The sequence below is a fragment of the Artibeus jamaicensis genome, unplaced genomic scaffold (assembly GCF_021234435.1).
Source record: "Artibeus jamaicensis isolate MK-2021 breed Jamaican fruit bat unplaced genomic scaffold, CSHL_Jam_final contig_354, whole genome shotgun sequence".
NCBI lineage: Eukaryota > Metazoa > Chordata > Mammalia > Chiroptera > Phyllostomidae > Artibeus > Artibeus jamaicensis.
In genome coordinates, this window is record NW_026521803.1 from 46,814,464 (window position 1) to 46,835,278 (window position 20,815).

At 65.5% G+C, this 20,815-nt stretch overlaps 1 protein-coding gene across 10 annotated transcripts in view; it reads left to right on the plus strand.

Annotated features, from left to right (window-relative positions):
- The window catches only part of NFATC1 (nuclear factor of activated T cells 1), an 82,216-nt gene that overhangs the window by 28,398 nt on the left and 33,003 nt on the right, over positions 1 to 20,815 (plus strand). For 8 of the 10 annotated variants that reach the window (XM_037148070.2, XM_037148073.2, XM_053664185.1 and 5 more), the window contains 5 exons: positions 1,267 to 1,469; positions 2,739 to 2,911; positions 3,825 to 3,965; positions 11,629 to 11,684; positions 15,576 to 15,708. In XM_037148070.2, coding sequence (XP_037003965.2) covers positions 1,267 to 1,469; positions 2,739 to 2,911; positions 3,825 to 3,965; positions 11,629 to 11,684; positions 15,576 to 15,708 — 706 coding nt within the window. Of the gene's footprint in view, positions 1 to 1,266; positions 1,470 to 2,738; positions 2,912 to 3,824; positions 3,966 to 11,628; positions 11,685 to 15,575; positions 15,709 to 16,073; positions 18,062 to 20,815 lie in introns of those variants that run through there. The other 2 variants (XM_053664186.1, XM_053664187.1) reach the window with 2 other exon arrangements.

The window sequence follows — 20,815 nt, forward strand, 5'->3', positions numbered from 1 at the left end:
TACGCCTGGGCCGCACACAGACTCTCTCTGCGCGGACGCCGTGCGAGGACTTCCCTGTGTGTGCGTGTGTGCGTGTGTGCGCATGCATGTGTACATGTGACCAACTCAGGACTGCTGGTTGGAAAGTGACCCGTGTCACATGTCACACGTGTCAAACATGGACATGTGCACGTGTTTGTGGGGCATGTGTCTGCGTGTGTGGGTGTGTCGGTGTGGACGTGTGCACATGTGTGTGCGTGTGAGCATGTGTGCGAGCTCGGCGTGAGTCTGAGCCCCGAGCTAACTTGGCCTGGATGGCGGCCTCGCCAGCCGTGCCCGGTGAAACTGCTGAGCTCAGCACAGGAGCTAAAAACAAACACTTGTGAGGGGCCCTTGGGACGGCGTGATGCAGGGTGCTGAGCGAGGAGAGGCCGTCGCTGTGACAGGCGACTCCGTGATCTTGTCTTGACAGAAGCGGTCGTGTGCCAGAGGCAGAAAACCGTGCGGTTTGACGCACGGAGTGTTTAAATTACTTTTCTTAAAATGAACTTCACGCTTTAAATAATAGATGTTTACCTTCCAAGTCAAATGGCACACATTCCAATTGTCCCTGAAATGACATGTTTTTAAGAGGCTAGAGTTGTGCCCACAATCCGGTGCCCGGCACACACCGTCCCCACGGAGGGTCCCGGGGGGTTCAGTTGTCCAAACCACGTGACCCTGGTGCTGACGGGGGCCCACGGGGCTGCCTCCTGACCCCGGGGACCCACCCGGGCCACACGAGACGAGGTTTTGGCCAAAGAGTCGTCCACCGAGCACGTTCCTGCCCCGACCTTTATGGGACGCCACACGGAAGGGCGGCTTGGTCTCCCGATCAGCCTCCGGCTCGGCTTCCGCGTTTCCCATTGTGAGGTGCGGGTCTGGCTGACGTGGGATCGGGTTCCTCTGAGTTCACCAGGTGGCCCAGCCCCCAGCCCGGGGACGGGAGGGGCGGCCCGGGCAGCGGTTGGGGCAGCGCGTGTGCCTGTGCATGGGTGCGTGCACATGTACAAGTGGGCACACGTGTGCACACATGTGCTGGAACGCAGGCACCGAGAGCCCAGGGCATGGGGGTCCGGAGGTCTCTCCAGGCTCCTGGTTCCATCGACGCCGAGAAGCAGCGGCCGGAGCGGGAGAGGCCGACGTGAGCTGCTGCCCCAGGTCCCCTCCTGAGCTCGCCGCTGCCTGTGCAAGTCAAGTTGACCCCGAGCGGGTTGGGCGCTGAGCCGGCTTCCCTTCTCTCGCCAGCTCCACGGCTACCTGGAGAACGAGCCCCTCACGCTGCAGCTGTTCATCGGGACGGCGGACGACCGGCTGCTGCGGCCGCACGCCTTCTACCAGGTCCACCGCATCACGGGGAAGACGGTGTCCACCACCAGCCACGAGGCCGTCCTGTCCAACACCAAGGTCCTGGAGATCCCGCTGCTGCCGGAGAATAACATGCGCGCCAGGTAAGCCGCCGCCGCCACCCGGCCGGGGCACTTGGGGGCCAGTCAGTTCGTCCTCCCCGGCCCTGGCGCCCAGCTCACCAACCTCACACACACTCAGGACGAGTTCCTTCTCCCGGGCTTCAGGCCCTGTGCATGTTGCCACCGAAATACGTACTCGGTTCTGCAGCCGAGATCCCCCCCCCTGCACTGTGCTGCACTCAGCTCCCAGACATGACAGCAAATTAGAGGGACAGTGACCGGGGACCGTGCAGACAGTGGGCGGTCGGCGAAGACTCTGTTGGGTCGCGTCCTTCTGAGCCCTGTCACGCTGTCAGCTCAGGCTCCCTTGTTTGGAGGTGAATTCGTTGTGAACGGGCTGTTCACATGGATGCGCTGAACCCCCGAATTCACCCGGCACACGCTGTGCGGGTCACACCCGAGCTGTGGGCGCTGCAGAGAAAGAGAAAGCCGTCCCACGGGGGTCTGCGTCCTGTCGGGGCCCTGGGGTCCTGTGTGGGAGCGCCTGGTGGCCACCGAGGGTCAGAACCCGGGGTGGGCAGCAGGGCGCAGGGAGACGGTGCGGGAAGGACCTGGGGCAGCGGACTCCGGGGGGGCCACACTCTGTAGGACTTCAAACCCTGCACGTGGGGAAAGCAGGGAGAGCTCCCTGCCCACGTCCGCTTTTCCCGGTTTGAGGGCATTCGTGCGCCTCCGGCTCAGCCCTTGGGTCTGCTTGGAACTGCAGTCAGCTCCCCAAGGGCCATCCAGCCGGTGTCGGAGGCCCCAGCTTGGCGGCATTACCTGCCTTGGCTGGGAACTCGCCAGCCACCGCGCGTCCCACCGCAGGCCCGGCGCTGCCTCCTCACGGCTTCCTGAGAGGAAAAGTATCGGTTTCCACCCGGCAGGCTGTCCGCGGCCTGCTCTGCTAGTCTGGTGTTCAGGGCAGTTAAACAAAAGCTCAGAACGTTCACTCAGACGGTGAGCTGAGTGATGGCGCTGCTGCCAGAACCCGAAATAAAGGGACTGTTGGGAGCACCGCTAACACTGGGCTCCCAGACAGGCGGCAGCTCTGGGCTCTGGGCTCCTGTGGCCACGTCCAGCTCGGCCATGCGGCAGGGGAGCGTCTGGGCGGGTGGTGGAGGGGCGCCGTGGCGAGGGGGGCAGGCAGGCAGCGTGGCGAGTGGGTCCCGCCCTCGGGGTGCTGCCCTCCTGGACAGGCGGGGGGCAGCTGTCTCCCGGAGGCGGGGGGCAGGGCCCAGCAGGCAAGCGCCCTCCCGTTCTGTCCCGCAGCATCGACTGCGCCGGGATCCTGAAGCTCCGGAACTCGGACATCGAGCTGCGCAAGGGGGAGACGGACATCGGCAGGAAGAACACGCGAGTGAGGCTGGTGTTCCGGGTCCACATCCCACAGCCCGGCGGCCGCACGCTGTCACTGCAGGTGGCCTCCAACCCTATCGAGTGCTGTGAGTGCCCGTGGTGGCAGCGAGGGGGCCGGGCTCGGAGGCGTGGGAAGGGCCCGGGGTCCGGGGCCCAGCGCTGACCCGGGTCGGGGGGGATACAAGTGAAAGCAAGCTGGCCGAGAAGCACAGGGGTCAGCAGTGGTCGTGCCTACACTGGTTCCCTTCCAGTTCAGGGGTGATGGGGAGGTGCTGCCTGCAAGCCCAGTGCCCCCCAACATTCCTGGTGGTCCAGGTCTCACGTGGGGCAGGGTCCTCTTCCTTGGAGTGAATTTGCTCATTACTGTGAGTGAAGTGGGCACCCCTTGTCCCACAGCCTCCGCCCTGGCCGAGGGCGGGACCCCACGCCGCATCTGTTGGGGTCCCCCCCAGGCAGCTCTGCAGGCCTGGCCGCCATCAGAACCAGTCCTTACCCCAAAGCCCCTCCTGCTCCCCCGCCTCCGCATGACCCCACCCACCCCAGGTCCGGGGTCTCGGGGAACACACCTGTCCTCTCAGCTCACCTGCCCCCGGTCCAAGCAGCAGTTTGCTTCCTTTGCTGCTACTCTGGGACTTGGGCGGGGCCCCTCCTCTGGGAGACGTGGGCCGACCACCTGCCCTGCCGCATCCCCACCTGGCAGACGCCTGCGCCCCACCCTGCGTCCTTTCTGTGGTGCGGTCTCCTCGGTGGGCACAGTGTGGGGGGGGACCCTCGGGACTCTGCGAGGACCCCGGGGCATGGCTTCCGCCCTTCGGGACAGTGTGGCCACTCCCTGCATCGGGAGGCGTGACTGCCCGCTGTCCCTTTAGGGTCACGCCGTGCACGCTGGTCACTGGAGGAGCCGTTCGGAGGCACCGGGTCCCCGAAGGGCTGGCCCTCTGGGGGGCATCGGGACCGGGAGGCGGTGGCTCTGTCTCACTGGCCTGCCTGTCCCTGCAGCCCAGCGGTCGGCCCAGGAGCTGCCCCTGGTGGAGAAGCAGAGCGTGGCCAGCTGCCCGGTGCTGGGCGGGAAGAGGATGGTCCTGTCCGGCCACAACTTCCTGCAGGACTCCAAAGTCGTCTTCGTGGAGAAAGCGCCAGGTACCTTCCCGGAAACTGCCCCTCATGTCTCCCCTCTGGGGCACCGTGGGGAGGGTCTCGGCGGCCGAGGCGGGCGGCCTGCATGTCAGTCCATGTGTGCTGGGCAGGGACGGGCCTGCAGCTGGGGTCACGTCTCTCCACACGTGTTTGTGCCCACACAGGGCTGATTTCGGGAGTGACCAGGCCCGTCCTCACGGGCCACCGCTGTCAGGGGGGCTGTGGCCAGGGCCACCTTAGAGTGCTTGCTGTCCCCTGGGGTGCTGTGTGGCCCGTGCCCGGGCCGGGCAGGCACCGCCGGCACAGACCGGCACTTTCCCGGAGTCCGACTGATGGAGATGGGGCTCCGGGTGCAGAGTGGCCGCAGGGTCCCCTGTGGGACCCGCGATCGGGTCCACAGGCCTTTCCAGTCCCCCCGCGGGTCGGCGCCCACACAGGGCACTGCTCTCTTTGTGACTTGAGCTCGTGCCGACCCCTCCGTGTGGGCCAGCGCGGGCCTGTGTGCCGTGCTGAAGAAGGAGCTGTGGGTGCGGCTGAGGCGGGAACACGGCGCAGACGCTCTGCCCCTGGAAGGGGGGGGCGCACGGTGCTGCCGAGGCCCCAGTGCTTGGAGCCGCCTGCGCCCGGGGGGGGGGCGAGCGGGGCCTGCAGGTGGCCCGGCGGGTGGCCTGTTTCTCCTTTGTCACACGTCCCACCTGGCAGTTTCCCGAGCGCACGGGGGCAGGACTCGGGCTAATCACTGGGAACCGCGGAGGCATTCAGCCTCCATAATGGGTCTTGATTTTGTGCAGTTTGCAGGGAAATTAAGTGCTTCAATCAGAATGGGCTTGAAAGGCTTTCCCGTCCACCGTGGTCTCTGCCTCTGTAATCACGCACGTAACTGGGAAACGCGTCTTAAATTACGGAGGAGACCCAACGAAGTGGAACGACGAGGACGGGAATTTGAGTTTCTGGAACACGCCCTTCTTTGGAGGACGTTAATTTTGAAGCAACTTAACCTTTTGCGCTGTAGACGTGCGAGCACCCGCGGCTGAGGCAGGAACGGGGCTGTGGCGGCGAGACCGCGCTGGGTAGTGCCTCACGGAGGGGCGGGCGGGTCGGCTTCCTCGCTGCTGCCTGCCGGAGGCCGCTCTGCCGCCTCGGGGTGCGGACCGAGGCCCCCCCGAGGGTCTTTGCCGGCCGTGGGAGCCCCCAGCGCTCCCGCTCCCAGGGGCCGCGCGGGGGACTCGGTCTCGGCGTCTTCCCGTTGCGGCCTCACCGGCGCAGCGCCCCTCGGAGGTCGGCCACCAGCCCTCGGTGCGGGGAGCTTAGCTTAGGAATGTGCAGCCGTCCTCACCCGGGCCCGGGGGCTGCCCTGGATGGGAGCCAGGCTCTGCCTCGCCGGCACGGGGGGCTCATCACCCACCCCCCCGTCTCCTGCAGCAGCTGGGCGTCCGTGCGAAGGTGAAACACAAACAAGTGGCGTCGAGCAGACGTGACTTAAACGCTCTGCACCTGGGACATGGGAAAGCAGACGTGGCAGTCACACCTCTGACACGCCGGTGGCCCGTGTACGTCTGTGCACGTCCCATGTTTGTCCCATGTTTGCAGACACGCCAGAGCCCACATCTCCTCCCTGGCTCTGGGCTGGGGGCGCCCTTCCCCAACCAGTCCCTGTGCGTCCCCTGGTGAGTCACTCAGATGAAAACGGGGTTCGCCTCCGGGTGTCCAGCGAGGCCACATGGCCCCTTTTAATGTGACCTTTAAACCGCTGCTGGGGGCGCCCTGGCCATGTGAGTGGTCGATCCTGGCTGCCTGCAGCGCCAGCATCGGTGTGGGAGCCTCGCCGAGTGGCTCCCACCGGCATCACCCTGCCCGGGGCTTCCCCCGATCCCAGCAGGGCCGCCCAGGGCCCACAGGGACTCCCGGGGCAGACGCCCTGGCGGATGCTGCTCGGGCCCCCGGGTCAGCGAGGGCGGCGGGGACCTCACGAGAAATGTCACGAAGGGGGTGCCGCGGGGCTGCTGCTGGCGGGAGGCCTGCGGTTTCACTCTCACTGAAGCCGCAGGAAAAGCCCCGGCGTCGAGACAGCCTGCCAGTCGGGCCCCGGCCTCCTGTGCAAGGACTGGAGTCCAGGCGTGGGGACCCGCAGGGTCAGATGGGGACGCACAGATGTCCCCCAGTGAGAAGCGAGGCCCTGCACAGCACCTTCGGATGTGTGGACGGGGGGCTGGTGCACGCCCTCCCCGAACTCAACAGGGCCGGGGACCTGCATGTCCCGCCCCCGGGCACAGGAGCCTGTGGCTCGGACGTGGTCCTGAGACGGGAGAGAAGGCCGAGGGGCGAAGTCGTGAAACCGCAGCGAACTCCTGGTGCCAGCGCTGAAAATGGCTCTTTCCTGCCGAGTCCCCTGTCCGTCCGGAGTCGGGGACCGAAGCCTGTCTCACTCCTTTCGCTGTGAGACACGTGTCACCAGATACCACTCCATGCACGGGTGACTGTGTGCGGGGCCGAGACAGGGCCATTTCTGGGGCCGCCGCCAGCTGGCCAATCCGCTGGGGCCCGATGCAGCCTTCCTCTGAGGACAGTCTCGGGGCCCCCACCCTTCTTCAGTCCCCTCGGGCTCTCCCTGGGTGCCAGGACCACGGCTGGGGGCCCCTCGGGTCCCAGCTGGCCAGAGCTGGGGGAGGCCCCGGAGGGCTGGACATGGAGGTGCACACCCCATCTGGGCCCCACTGACCGCCCCCCACTGTCCAGACCACTTCCCTTTCACAACCCGGCCAGCAGGCGCTCAGACCCCAGGCCGAGGTCCCCAAACCGACGTGGACAGACCCAGCCGCCGCCCAACACAGCTGGGCCGGAGTTCTCCTCCTCCCGGTGGGGGCCTCCCCCGCCCGTCCCTCCGTCTGCGGGTGGGCCCAGCTCATCTCTCTGTGGGGGTCCCCCACGCCCGTGCGCCGGCCCTTGGCCACACGGACAGCCCCCACACGCCTTGCGCCTCCGCCGGGTCCTCCTCACACCGAGCTTGTCTGTGTGGGAGGCGGGCACCAGCCCCAGAGGCCGCGGCAAGCACCCCCCCCCCCGCGTGAAAGCAGGCGCTGCTGTGGAAGGGAGCGGGCGGGGAAGACGTGTGGCGTGCGAAACCCCCGCACGCCGGCAGAAAGGCAGCGCCCGCCGTTCCCTGAACTGCAAACCAGGCCGCACCCCAGCCCAGAGCCCGGGGCTCAGCCCGGCCCCGAGGAGCACTCCGCCTCCAAAGCCTCAGGGTCGGGCCCCTCCCCAGGGCAGCCCCGGGGGGGCTGGCCTCACGTTTGCAGCCCCCGGAACAGAAGGAACCAGAGGGGCCTTCACTCGGCGTGGCGCTCGCCGAGGCCCGGCCGAGGGAGACACGCCACAGTGTTGCCTCCTTAGGGGTGAGCTGTCACGGCACAGGCGTGCGGGCGGCGTCCTCGCCACGGGGACACGTGTGGGGGCAGGTGAGGCCCCGTCGTCCGGACACCCGGACCTGAAGGGCCAGTTTAGGAGGAGCAAGCAGTGTGTGCAGGGCGTGTGTGAGCCGAGTGTGGGCGTGCACGGCTGCGGGTCAGGGTGTGTGCCTGTGAGGACCCCCCACCTCGCAGCCTCACGGGCGGCGGCCCCTCGCCTGGCCGCACTGTGCGGGCAGTGACCCCTGGCGGCCTGGGTGCGCTGAGCTCCCCCTGCCCGGCCTGCTCCCAGCTGGGCCCCGGCCCACGCGGGTTGTGTTTCGCCCGCCCGGGTCATCCAGCTGGCGCTCGGGCGGTGATGACGCAGCCCGGCTGGGGCCGCCCCTCCTGGGCGTGTCCCGGGCTGGGGCTGGGCAGAGCCCTGACCTGCATTCGGCCTTGTGGCCTCGGAAAGACTTGGGAAAACTCTGAGGCCGGCGCCGCAGCCTGTGGCGCGGCTCCCTCGCCAGAAGTCCCGGCTCGGGTGAGGGAGGAGCCCTCCCCTTCCAGGCTTTCCTGGAGCTGACCTGGGAAAGGGGCAGGTGATGTCTGTGCCCTGGCACCGGGCTTGCCCAACTGTGTCACCTCCCCACAGTCTCAGGTGGAGGGGGAGCCATGGGACCCCGGCCTGGGGGTCGTGGCAGGCGGGGTGTCCCCAGGGGGCTGTCCCTGTGGGTCCCAGAGCCCTGCTCCCCGACACGGCAGCACTCGGGTCCTTGGAGACCCCGGGGAGCGTCAGCACGCAGCATGATGGGTGTGGCTTCAGCCCCACCCAGGGGCCTCCCTCCCGCAGGGCTCTCCTGTGGGGACCAGGCTGGCCTGCCAGGGTAGACCTGGGAGGGGCGTGGGCAGTGCGGCTGCTGGTCTGGAAGGGGGCTCAGCGAGGCCTGTGTGTCCCCCAGACCCTCCCCCAGGGCACGGGGACGGGTGGAGGACACGGGTGGCTTGTGCCACTGGCCCGGGTGTGGCAGGAGGGCCTTCCCACAGGTACCCACTGGGGTTCCCAGAACCAGACCGGAGGCCCCTCCACTTCCTCCAGTGGCTGTCACCCAGACTGCTCCCTTGGAGGCACAGCCAGTCCCTCATTTTTTCTGATTTGCCCCAAACCACACGGCTCTTGCTCTAGGTTCTGCCCCAAGGCAACTTCAGAAGGTCGGTCGTGGCCCCTCCCGGGTGGAGAGGGTTGGTGGGCCCCTCGCTCCCGGGGGTGGGGCACAGCGGGGCGCCTGGCCTCAGCTCCTCGTGTCCCCCGGGTTTCCCCGCATGGCCACGCCCCTTGCACTCCTGCGGGAGGACGCATTTTTCACCGAGGCTCCGAGACACACAGGCCCTGGCTCCCCACAGCTCCCCTGTCCACGTTCCGCGTTTGGGTCACTCAGGGCCAGGCCAGCCGGGCAGGAACCCCAGACCCAGGCGAGGTCGGCTCAGCCCGGGGGTGGGACCCTGTGTGAGAGCTGTGCCCCTTGGGGGTGGACAGCGCCCGTGGTACGGCGCTGCTTGTTCAAGTCAGTGGGTGGGCGTCAGGGTGGCGTCTGCTGTTTGCCGTGCTCAGAGCCACCACGAGCGTCGGTGCCCACGTTTCCGTGGGGACGAGCGCATTCCTTCCCGGGCGCGGTCCTGGGCCTGCAGGTGCTGGTCTCGTGGACGCCCCACGTTTGACCGTCTGAGGAGCCGCCAGGCCAGGTCCCATGTGGGGGGGCCCTTCTTTCCACTGCAGCCTCTGGGCCTGGCAGCCTGGACCAGCAGCTCTGGGGGGAGCTGCCCAAGTGCGAGGCCTGCCAAGGGTCCCGGGGACAGAGGCAGCGAAGCCGAGGGGCCACTAGATGTGCACCCTTGACCAGTCCCGAGTCCCAGGGCCCCGCACCCAGTCCCCACGCTAGCCCCGCAGCTCGTCAGGCCTGGCGTGAGCTTCCGGCCTTGCTCCGTGGCAAGGTGACCGCCCGTGTGCATGTCACACAGCCGCCTTCCCGGCAGCCAGCTGCCCGGCGTCCTGCAGGGCCCGCTCAGCCACACAGGCCGTGCTCACCGAGTACCCAATGTGCAGGCCACACACGTGTCTCAGGCCCCGTGAACAAGTGTGCGGCTCACTCTTGCGGCCAGCGGGCCACCAGGAGGAGGAGGTAAGGCATGGCCGTGGCCGAGGGCCTGAGTAGCCCAGGTCCCTGGGAGCGGGTGCCGTGCAGGCTAAACCCAGGACTGTCTGCCCCGGGCACTTGGTTGTCTCCATGCCTGCTCTGCCACTGGCTGCGTGATGCTCACAGCTCTAGGGTTCACACCAGGCTCTCGGCACCTTCTCCGCTCGGCCGGAAGCCAGTCTCATGGCCAGAGAAGAAGCCCGGGCCAGGGTCCCAGGACATCTTGGGGAGGCTAGGGTCCCCCACTGGGCCCGGGCAGCCCGAGGTGTGTGACAGCCCCCCTGCCTGCGGGGAGGAGGCTGCACCAGCCCGAAGGCCGCGGAGGGAGGCTCCTGGCGGGTGTGGCGGGGAAGCCTTTCCGATGACTCACGCCGCAGGGAATTCCCTAATGACTGGGAATATTTTTACTTCTGGGCTTGTGCACAGTTTCCTACTGCGAGCCCAGCGAGCCCCTGATAAGGCGGAACACAAAGGCCCATTCAGGCCGGTTTCCCTTCCCAGTGGAGCCGCAGCTGGGAGCAACACCCAGGCCTGGCTGGGGCTCTGCAGGAGGGGGCGGCCCTGGGCTGGGCGTGGAAGCGGGAGCCCAGCCCTGTGGCTCCTTTGCTAAGAGTTTGCAATTAGCCGGCTGTAGCTGGCTCAGTGCTGCCTGCCCCGAACAATGGCCTGTGTAAACAGACACGGTGTTTGAAAGGCATCTTCTTGTTCGGGATCAGCTCCGCCCCTAAACCCCTTGGGCTGTGGATCAGCCACAGACAGGAAGAGCCTGGGGCTGGCGGTCAGGCCGCACTGGGGCCCGGGCTGTGAACAGTGCGCGCACTTCGCGGGTGTGAGGGGCAGGGCTCGGGCGTGTCTGCGTGTCCCTCTGTGCTGGTGGGGCCCTGCCGCCGAGGGACCTGCTCGTGCAGTGGCTGCGATGCGGTGGCCAGGGCCCCCGGGAAGGCAGCTGCTCTCAGGAGCCCCAGGCACTGATTCCGTTCGAGTTGTTTCTTCCTCGAGGTGACACGCGCACTGACCCCCGCGTCCCTGTCTTGTCCACCGGTGGTGCACACGCACTGGGCCGGCGTCCCCAGGGCCTGGGGTGGCCCAGTGTCCCTGTGACTCACGCTTCCTTTCTGTCTCCGCCTCCACCCTGCCCGGCAGGCGCTGGGAGGGAGGAAAAGGAGAGTTTGTCTAATTTACTTTGTGTTAGAATTTGACACACACGTTTCTTCCGTGAAAACAAGGCCTGAGTAGAAGCTGATGCTTGTGGAGGAAGCGACTTGAGCGAAGACAAAGGGGGCGGGGTCTCTGGGGGCATCTGTTAGCTCAGAGTCGCTGCACAGCTGGCCCCAGGGGCTGCCCTGCACCGGCCTCCGGGTTGCCGAGGGTCCGGTGGCTGGGGGGCTTGACCAGCCTCCCTGGGGGCCGGCCCAGGCACAGAGCCTTTCTACGGCTCCCTTCGGGACACTTCTTTTCTGTAAGCGTGTGTGTTTTTTTAAACATGTCACCACGCCCACTGCATGGGTTGAAATGCCGTGGGTTTTGCATTTCTGTGTCTTGACACGGCAAAGACAGGACTTTCATGTCTCGTGTCTTCCCCGCGGACCTGGCTCTGGGGGTCCTGCTCGCTGGAGTAACTCCGGTCCCCAACGGTGAGAGGGCACGGCGGGCTCGAGGCCGCCCTGCACCCAAGAACTGGGGCTGGCGGCAGAGAGTCAGCACTCAGCCTGGTTCCGGGTCCGAGGAACTGCCCACAGTCCTCCAGGGCTCGAGCTCCCTGTGGGTGGTGTGTGGAAACCCTCCCCTGGCTGATTCGGGGGGCGACGTCGGGTAGGGGGTGACTTCTGGGGGGGCCCTGGCTGCAAGGCTGTGTCTTCAGGCTCCGCCAGGGTGTCTGCGCCCAAGTTTGTGCGTGAGCCCCCAGACCCGCCCCTCCCGGCCTGGCGCCTGCGATCTCCCACACAGGGGCCGAACCCCCTGCTGTCGCCGGTCACCGCCAGGCGGCAGAGCCAGGCAGGGCCGGGCCCCCCACCCAGAGGCTGTGTTTTCCGGGGTGCACTCCTTCAGGCCCCCGAGTAACGGACTTCTCGCGCCCCTCTGTCCTAGACGGCCACCACATCTGGGAGATGGAGGCGAAGACCGACCGGGACCTGTGCAAGCCGGTGAGTGCCACGCTGACGCGCTCACGGGGGCGCCGGGCATGTCCTGGGGTCGCCGAGCTGGAGCGGGTTCCCGGGGAGGCTGTGGTTGTGGAGAGCCCGGTGGAATAGCAGAAAGGGTGAGGGCACCGCATGGTGTCCTCAGGAGGCCCCCAGAGGAGGCGGCACAGGGGCAACCGCAGAGGACCAGGCTCCGAGGAGCTTTGACCTCCCCACAGGCCTGGGGCAGCTCTGGCCCCGCAGGCAGGACGGGCGCATAGGTGCCCGTGGCCCTCCGCCATCATTGCCCCCCAGTCCCCCACAGGGCCCGCTGCCTCCCCCAGGGAAGCCGCTGCTCCAAGCACCCAGTGGGTGCCGCACCCGCCGGGGCGTGCAGGTGGCTCGGTTCACCAGCGCCCTGGCGCCGACATCCTGCCTGTCCTCCCAAGAACACCCACCGGGTACCAGGCTTGTCTTGGACATGAAATGGCTGCCCTGTGCCTTTCGAGCTGGCCTCCCCGTTTGCCGGTTAGCAGGCGGGCCGGGGCCCGGGGGACACCTGCCCCGGTGGGGGGGAGTCGGGGCCGCCCACCTGGGCCTCGGGCCTGCAGGTGGCAGGCTTTTTTGGTGCCTGAGACATAGTGACTGTTTCTCTGATTCACGGAGAGGATTTCCAGTCCGAAACCTCAGACCTCTCCTGGCCCTCATTCGGGCTCGGCCTGGGCCGCCTTTCTCAGCCCCTGCGCTGGCCGTCTGTGCATCGGGGTTTCAGGAGAGCCCCCGCAGCCCACCGAGCTCGGTCTCTGTCCCCGACAGAGCTGGTACGTGGTGTCGCCCGGCAGGCGGTGCTCAAAGTGATGATTAGCAGCTGCCGAGAAGGCGTGGTTTCCACTCGGTCCTGGAGCAGTGGCCGGAGCCTCGGCCGATGGGAGACGTGCAGTGGCCGCCAGGGGCTGGTTGAGGAAACCCAGGTTCCTCCAACTCTGTAGCACATTCCCTGGGGGGGTGGCAGGACGCTCCTCTCCCAAAGTGACAGTGCAGGACGCACGGGGCCTGCTGAGCCCAAGCTGGCACTTGGCCCTCGAATGCCATCTGTCCCAAAAACTGTTGGAGAAGCAGTTTGTTTGCAAACCGAATCCTCTGCGTCTGTCGCCTGAGGGACGCATGACTCACGCGGGGTTTTCGGGTAGAGAATCAAGACTCAGGCTTTTATCCGAGACCTGAGACATTTTTCCTGTGACCCAGTCAGTCATGAACCAAAGTGTGTGAGAGCCGGGGTTGCACCGGACTCGATCTGGGGCCCCCCCGTGGGTCCTGCTCAGTGCAGCTCCGTGAGCAGCAGACCCGGATGGTGGGCTGGGCCGAAGCGGTCTGGTGACTGCTGGCCACCCTGTGGTGGGGGTCCCCGTGTCACAACAAGGGGGTCTCACAGTGGTCTTGGAGGTGGCGCCACACTGGTGGCTGCCGCTGTGGCTCTGCGGGCACGAAGCGTCTTCCCCGGTGACTCAGCTCCCTCTTCCACGCCCCACCCACGAGGCGGAGCCTGCAGAGGGCTGTAGGAGGGGATGGGCCCCCAGCCCTTGGGCGGCAGTGTTCCGAGCGCCGAGTGGGGGACACGCAGCTCCCTCCTGCCCTCGCTTCCTGGGAGCCCGAGGACCAGCCGGAGCCCCGCTTCCGGACAGGGGCCGCCCGACCCCGCGGGCTCTCGAGCTGCAGAGTCAGCGCAGGCTTGTCGTAAACAGACACCGGGCGGCTGCAGAGGCCACCCTGCGCCCAGGGTCCCCCCGCCCTCCTCCCCCCAACGCCCCGCCTCCCTGCTGCGCCTCCCGGCTCGCACTTGCCCTGCGGCGCCCAGCGGGCGTGCCTGCCCACCCAGCAGAGACCCGCCTCGTCTTTGCAGGATCCGGTCTTCTGTCACGGGGGTGTCTTTTTCACTCCGAGTAGTCACCTGTGTGACGGGCGTGTGGCAGTTCTCGGAGTGTTGGGAAAGAAACGACATACGCCCGGGCGACACAGACTTTCTCACCACCTCGCCCTCGTCTCTTCGATGAGGGCTCCCCCCGAGGTTTTTTCCAATTGTGAAAAGAACGCCTTGCTCACTGGGGCATCGACGTGGTGTGTGCGTGTCTGTGTGCACGCTCACACGCACGGCCACGCATGCGTCGTAGTGTGTATGTTTTCGCACAGTGGGACCGTCTGCGGTTCCTCCGCTCTCAGGGGCCGTGCAGGCGACGGCTGTTGGTCCAGTGAGGCCTGTGCCGCTCTCGCCCCGAGTCACGGTCCCCCTCACTCCCATCGCTGCCTCGCCTCTCCTCCCAGTGCATCTGGGAAATGGGCCCCCAGCGTCGAATGGCTCCAGGGGCCCTCCACACCCTCCTCCCTCCTCTCCTCTCCTTCTGCTCTCAGCAGAAGAAGAGGGAACTTCTCCTGCCTCCCTGTGTGGAGGCCCCACGACGGGCAGCCGAGTGCCAGGCCCGGCTTCCCCTGCAGGGCCTCCTTCCTCACGCGTGGGCCGTTGGGGCACAAGCCCTGAGGGGCGTCTCGGTCCCGATCTCCACTCGCCGGGACCGACGGGAGGCCCGGACTCCAGCGGGTCAGAGCCGGGCTGCAGGTGCCCACAAGCGAGGCCTCGGGCAAGGGCCCAGCTCTCCGCCGACGCTGCCTGCACGGCCCCTTTGGCTTGTGGTTATTTTTGGTGAAGGGGTGACAGGCATGGGCAGGAGACGGTGCTTCTGTTTGTTCTAAGTGACGGGAGTTTTTAACACCGTGAACATGCAGCACAGAGCCAGCGAGGCCCCGGGCACACCTCCCACGCACCCTCGGCAGAGGCCTCTGTGCCGCAGTCTCTTCGCCTGCCACGAGAAGAGGCTCGGCCTGGGCTTGTCTCCATTTTTCCTTTGCAATGTTCTTGAGGTTCCATTATTAACACGATTCAATCAATTCTGCTATTAATCTGGGGAACAAGCTACAATTACTTCAGCAGAAAAAGTTGTACAATGGATTTTTCTTACACACTTTCTCTACTTGTTAACTGAAATAGACGACAAAAACGGAAGGAGCTTTTGGATGTGAAATGTTTGCCCACATCCCGAAATCCGGAGTGGCTCCCCCTCCTCCCGAGGTGCAACCATGCAGAGCACATGGTGCTGGCTTATTGGGGCCCCTGGGGGCGGCTCAGTGCCGGGGGATATGGGTGCAGGACCCCCAGCCTCCCCCTCCCCTGCCACACCACACGGCCCCCCGCAACCCGCTGTATCACATCTGCACTCGGGAGACAGGATGCTGTGAAACTATTGCTGACTTTTATTTTAAAGCACAGAAAGGTGACAGCAGCCCCCAAACCACCCTGTTCCACCTCCGACTCCACCTCCCAACACTGCCAAGCACCGGCTGCCATCTTCCTCAGTTGGGGGTGTCTGGGCGTCCGGGACAGGCTTTGGGTCACCGTCGTCACACACCCTGTCCCCAAAGACCTGTCTCTGGGAAGCACCTGCCCTGGGTCTTCATTGCTCATCACCTGGACAGGTGCTCCTGGCTCCAGGGACACGTCTCAGTGCTTGGGGTGGGTGGGAAGTTGTTTGCAAAGGTCCCTGGTCCGCGGCCGCAGGGCAGACTGTGGGGATCGGCTGCCACGTAGCTAGTCTGCTCTCGGCATCTGCACCGGCTTCTCTCTGCACTGAGTAGGTGGCATCTCAGGCGAAGCCCCAGCGTGGGCCCCCCGTCACACGCCCCTCAGACCCCCTGCCAAGCTCCATCAAGGACCCTCTTCCCGCTCACGGGCCAGCCACCTACGGGCGGCTCCTTCCAAGGGCCAGCCATGGGGAGCTGTCCTCCACAGGAGTGAGCATGCCGCGGGGCGAGCCGACCTGTTCGCGAGGGGTGCTCACTGTGCCTCCGTCTGCCTTCTCGCTGCAGAACTCGCTGGTGGTCGAGATCCCGCCGTTTCGCAACCAGAGGGTGGCCAGCCCCGTGCAAGTCAGCTTCTATGTGTGCAACGGGAAGAGGAAGCGGAGCCAGTACCAGCCCTTCACCTACCTGCCTGCCAACGGTAACGCGCTCTTTCTGACCTTGCACGCTGCCGGCGAGCGGGGGGGCTGCCTTTTCTGAGAGACGCAGGCACCCAGGCGGTTGCCTCGCGCCTGTAAGCTGTGCTGCCTTCCTGTTAGCGAGACTTGTCCTCAGTTCCTTAAAAAAGAAGAAAAAAAAAAGCGGCCCTTCCAGAATATTTTCCTTTATTCCTGGAGGGCGTGGGGCAGCGTGTTGGGTGATGACTGAACGTTTTGCTGGCTGCTTGCAGATGTGCAGCAGCCGGGGGCGAAGGGGGCCCCCATCCTCCGGCCGAGTGTGCTGGGCGCTCGTGTGAATTGTATGGACGTTTAAGGCGAGGAGCAAATAGCTGTAATTACTTTGCAGGTCCCTTTAGAAATAAACCCTCACTGCTCAGCCTGAGGGCTGCTGCCTGAAGTGGTCGTTAACCCACACTGATGGGTTTTGTGCTCCCGCTATAGCCCCGCATGACATTCTTCCTCGAGTGTGGCATCGTCCTGTGACCCGCAGGCTTCCAGTCCCAGAGGCTGGCAGTGTCCTCCCCACTTAAAAAATCAGCTTAATGTCAACTCTCCAGGCTGTTTTCTTAAAGAAAACATTGTGTTTCTGCTCCTCCACCCTGCCCCGGGCACTAGCAGAGAGTGAGGGAGCGTGTGCCGAGCTGTGGCCACGGTGGCCCGTCTGTCCCTGTGGCCAGGGCGTGTCCGCCGCGGGCAGCTGCCCTCTGTCCCGGGTTTGACTGCGTCTTGCGGAAGCTCTGCCTCTCGAACAGTGTTTTCACACTCCAGCCTCTGTTCTCCAAGCGCGGAGTGAAGAGGGGAATTACACCCGCAACTAATCACGAAGGAAGCTACCTGGTTGTTTAGTAAAATGGCGACTTTTGAAGGTCCCCGTTTTCTCGGGACGTAAAATGTGGTTCGCAGTCGACTGGACCGTGGAAAGCTCTGGAGTGTCGCTGTCGAACAGGATGAACCGTTTCTGAGGCAAACTCGAGCCTCTGAAGGTGCGGAAAGACGATGCTGTTGTAGAATTGCCGCCTTGCGAGCGCGTCCGCGACAGTGTGCCCGCCGGGCGCTCCCAGAAACAGGGCCCGCGAGGTGTGTCTGCTGCGGGCTCCACGGCTCCCGGGGTCTCTGCTGCATGTTCGCCGGGGGGGCCCGTCCATTCTGGGCTGAGAGGCAATATCTCCGAAAAAGGAAACACTCAGTCTTTTTTTGTGAAAATGTAATGACTGTCTCCTAATTAAACTTCCAGCGTGGTTGACCAAGTATTGAATGTTTTACAGAAAACCTATGCCTTACAGAGGAAACTTCTTTTGTAAAGCCGTGTAGGAAGTGCCTCTGAGGGCCCTGCTCCAAGTTCACCAGCACCGAGCATTACTCACTCGCCCGTGTGGGGGGAGGGGCCGCTGGGACAGCACACCCTGCGACGTCAGGGGGAGCTGGGGGCCCGGCCACCCAGTCCTGTGGCCTCCCACCCGTGGGGTCCGAGTGCCTCTGCCCAGCACCCACAGCCCAGGCTCCACGCAGCCCCGGTCCACCAGCACCTTCATGTCCCTGCTGGGAAGGACCTCCCACTCAGCCACTCCCGCTGGCTGGTCCCCCCGGGCGTCACCCCCAGAGCCCATCTGTGAGACCCGCAGGGCTCTGCTCCGTCTCCTTCCACCGCTTGTCCGAGATCCGCCCCAGCCGGAGAACCTGGAGGTGCCCGCGCTGCCCTGTGTGCCCGGGTGGGGGCGAGGGGCCGAGCTCCCAGGGGCCGCGACCGCTCGGCACGCCACTGGCCTGCGCGCTCCCCAAGAGCAGGGACTCTGCCTGCGTCGGACGCCATTCCTGAGTTGCGGGCTGTCCTCACGGGGTTTTCAAGAGAAATAAACGGACGACTGATGAACTAGAGCTCGAGCAGCAGCTTCCGTTTGCTGTTTTCCTCGCGCCACACGGTCGCCTCCTCGGCTCTGGGGCAGAGTCGACTCGCCGCACTGGCCCGCGTGCCAGCCCCTGCACCTCTCGTCCGGAGGGTCCCCTTAGAGCGTCCCCACCCAGCTGCATCAGGCCCGCACCCCGACGCCCCGCCCATCACCCCCCGAGGGCCGTGGCCTGTGGATGTCTCTGCGGCGTGACACCATCGGCAAAGGCCGCCCTGGCTTCAAGGTCCTTTGGTTCGTTCCCTTCTCTGCTGCACCTCAGCTGTGGCGGGGTACCTTCCCCTCCCAGGTTGGGGGCCCACGGCCGTGGCTGCCTGCTGGTGGCAGAAACCTGCCTCGGGGGGTTGCTATGCTTGTACACACGGGCAGGTTCTTTTAAAAACGTGCTATTGAAACGTACGCAACGGTGGAAATAAACCCATTAAATCCTTCCTCTGAAACTCATTTCTGTGGGCAGATGCGTGAGGGCATGTGTGATTTGGGGTTCCCTTCAAAACTGGGGTGAAGCAAGGAGACAGCATAGCTTTGCGGCTCTAGCCTCCCGGACGGGGGCCTCCCGAGGGCCCAGCTCTCACACAGAAGCGCTCGAAGGTGGGGGCCCCTGGGTGTTTCGGGGGCTGGAAGCCAAGCGTGCAGGTGTTTGTCGGTCAGCGAAGGGCTGAGAAGGACCCACATCTTTCTTGCTTCTTGTCTCAGCTCTAACGTCACCTCCTGGTGACCACGGGTGAACCTACAGACCGCAGCTCCCGGGGTGACGCCCGCCTCGGCCCCCGCCCCCTACGGTCAGGCGTTCAAGCTGGCGGTCCGAGTGCAGGGAGGCCTCGGGAGGAAGCCGCAGGGCCGAGGCCTGCAGGTCCGGTCTTCAGCTGCTGCTCTGCGTGGAGCCCAGGACGGCCGCCTGCTCGTCTCTGGGGTGGGGGGGCGCTGAGTGTTTAATGGGGAGAAGCTGCCAGGGGCGTAGGGCCGTGAGGGGAGTTGCGGCGAACAGGAAGCCCCTCGCACTGCCGGCTGCACCGTCCTGGGGCAGCCGTCAGGGCAGGACAGGGGAGCGTGGGGGCAGTTCTAGAAAAGGCTACAAACGCTCACGCGGGCAGGCAGGGTGGTGTCCTCGAGGCGCCGTGGGTCCCGTCCGTCTGTCTGTCGTGCGTGTGGGCTGCGCCCGGCACCACGGAGGTGCCGCCAGGAGGACCCGTGCCTCTGAGAGTGGTCCCCAAATGCCAGAGGAGAGATGGAAAGGGCTGACCCATGGGGACGAGGTGGGCAGAGGGTGGCAGTCACTCTGCTCAAGATCCAGACGGCCGCCCCTGGCAGGGGCAGGAGCAGGAGCTCCAGTGATAAAAAGAATTCCAAGCGTGACCTCAGAATTGTGTAAAATGACAAGAACAGCCCTCGTCTGAGCCGTTTGTAGACGGTTTCCCAGAAACACCTGTGGTGGCCCTCGGACCCCTACCCACTGCGGCTGGGCCGCTCTGGGTGGGGGACCTGGAGCTTCACCGGGAAAAGCCTGGACCACCTTTGTCAGGGTCCCCAGTGGCCAGGACTCCCCACCTGGGGCCCTGCTTGTCCTTCTCAGACTGAGTCCCAGAGACCACCTGGCAATGACCACACAGCTTTTGTCCCCAAGAGAACCTGTCTGGACCATGGGGAGAAACGGCTTTGTCCCGGGTTGGGATGGCCCTGCCCAGCGGGGAGGGGGCTTGTGGGCGCTGCCAGTGAGCCCCGAGAGGAGGGACCCCTCAGTTGTCCTGCTTGTGGTTAGAGGACCCTGGTCAAGTCAGTACCCGTGTGAGGTGGTCGGAATCACACCTGCACCACCAGGCAGGAGAGGAGAGCAGGTCTGTTCTCGCCCGCGCCCCTCGGCCCGGAAGCCGGAGCAGAGTGAGAGGTCGGAGCAGGCCCCCAGGGCGGCCCGAGGGGCAGGCAGGCAGGTCTCTGGGGGTCCCAGCACTGTGGCTGACGACGGGAGGCCCCACCCCAGGGCAGCGGGGGTGCGTACGTGGGTGGACACGCAGCCGTCCGTCCGCCCAGCAGCCTCGACCTCACGCGGGCTGCCCTAGGTCTACCTTTCCACCGAGAGTTTTGGCTTGTTCTCCTTATCTGCATTAAAGTTTAGCCCCGACGTAGCCAGATGGACCCAGAATGTGGCCAGTCGGTGACTTCAGAGGCCACTGGCTTCTGTGAGAGGCACGGCTGATCCTGCCTCTCACGTCCTGCCCGTAGCCCCTGGCCCCTCACCCAGAGGCCGCCTGGGCCTCGAGTCATAAATGTCCTGTTTTACAAAGAAGTGAGCTTCCCGGAGCTTCAGCTGCCGCTGGCCCGCCGTGGGGCACACGGCGTCTGACCCCGAGGCCTTCCCTGCTGGGCCTGCGGAGCCCTGAGCGACCTTCTGAGAGGCCACGCGTGTGCCTCCTGCCGGGGCTGACCTCAGCTCGGTCTGACGGGAGTGGCAGGCGCAAAGGAGGGCCCTGCTGCCGTCCACGCTGGCACCTCGTTGCAGAACCCTCACCAGCTTTCGGACAAAGCAGAGGGTGCCAGCGTTTCTCCCTCCCACTGCCCATCCTGGGGCCTTCCTTCTGAAGCCGAGGGGGCCGGGGAGGGGGCACGGCCGGAGAGGATGGGCGAGGAGAAGGTGCCACCCAGGGGTCCGCTTCCTTCAGGGCCCCCGAGACCCCGCGGTGCTCAGCTGGCAGGCTGCTGAGGTTGGTGGCCGGTCCTGTGTACATTCCAGAACCTTCTTCCCGAGGCAGTGAGCTGGTGTTGGGGTGGGACTGGCACCCGGCGGAGCCTGCATGGTCCCTGTTCATTAAATGCTCCCAGAACCGAGCGGCTGTTCTCATTAAACTCCCGGCTTTCCTGGCTCCCCTGTCACCCCAGCCAGAAAATAAGGGACCCGAGTTTCATCTCTTTCCACATTGTAACCCTCATGGAATAGTGGTGCCCAGGCACCAGGTGACGTCCTGGGAGGAATGTGAGTCCCCAAGTCAGGCCCCAGGAGGGGTGAGGTCAGGGGCAGGCCAGGGTGTGGCAGAGACCAGGGCGGGGAGCCTGGGTCTCTACTTGGGGTTCAGCACGTGTCTGACCCTCCCGTCACGGGGTCCAAGTCGGGGCTGGAGGGGCCCCCACGTTGTAGAAGAAGGGGACCTGGGACACGTACCCGAGGGGCTTCCCTGGCCGAAGGGTTGGC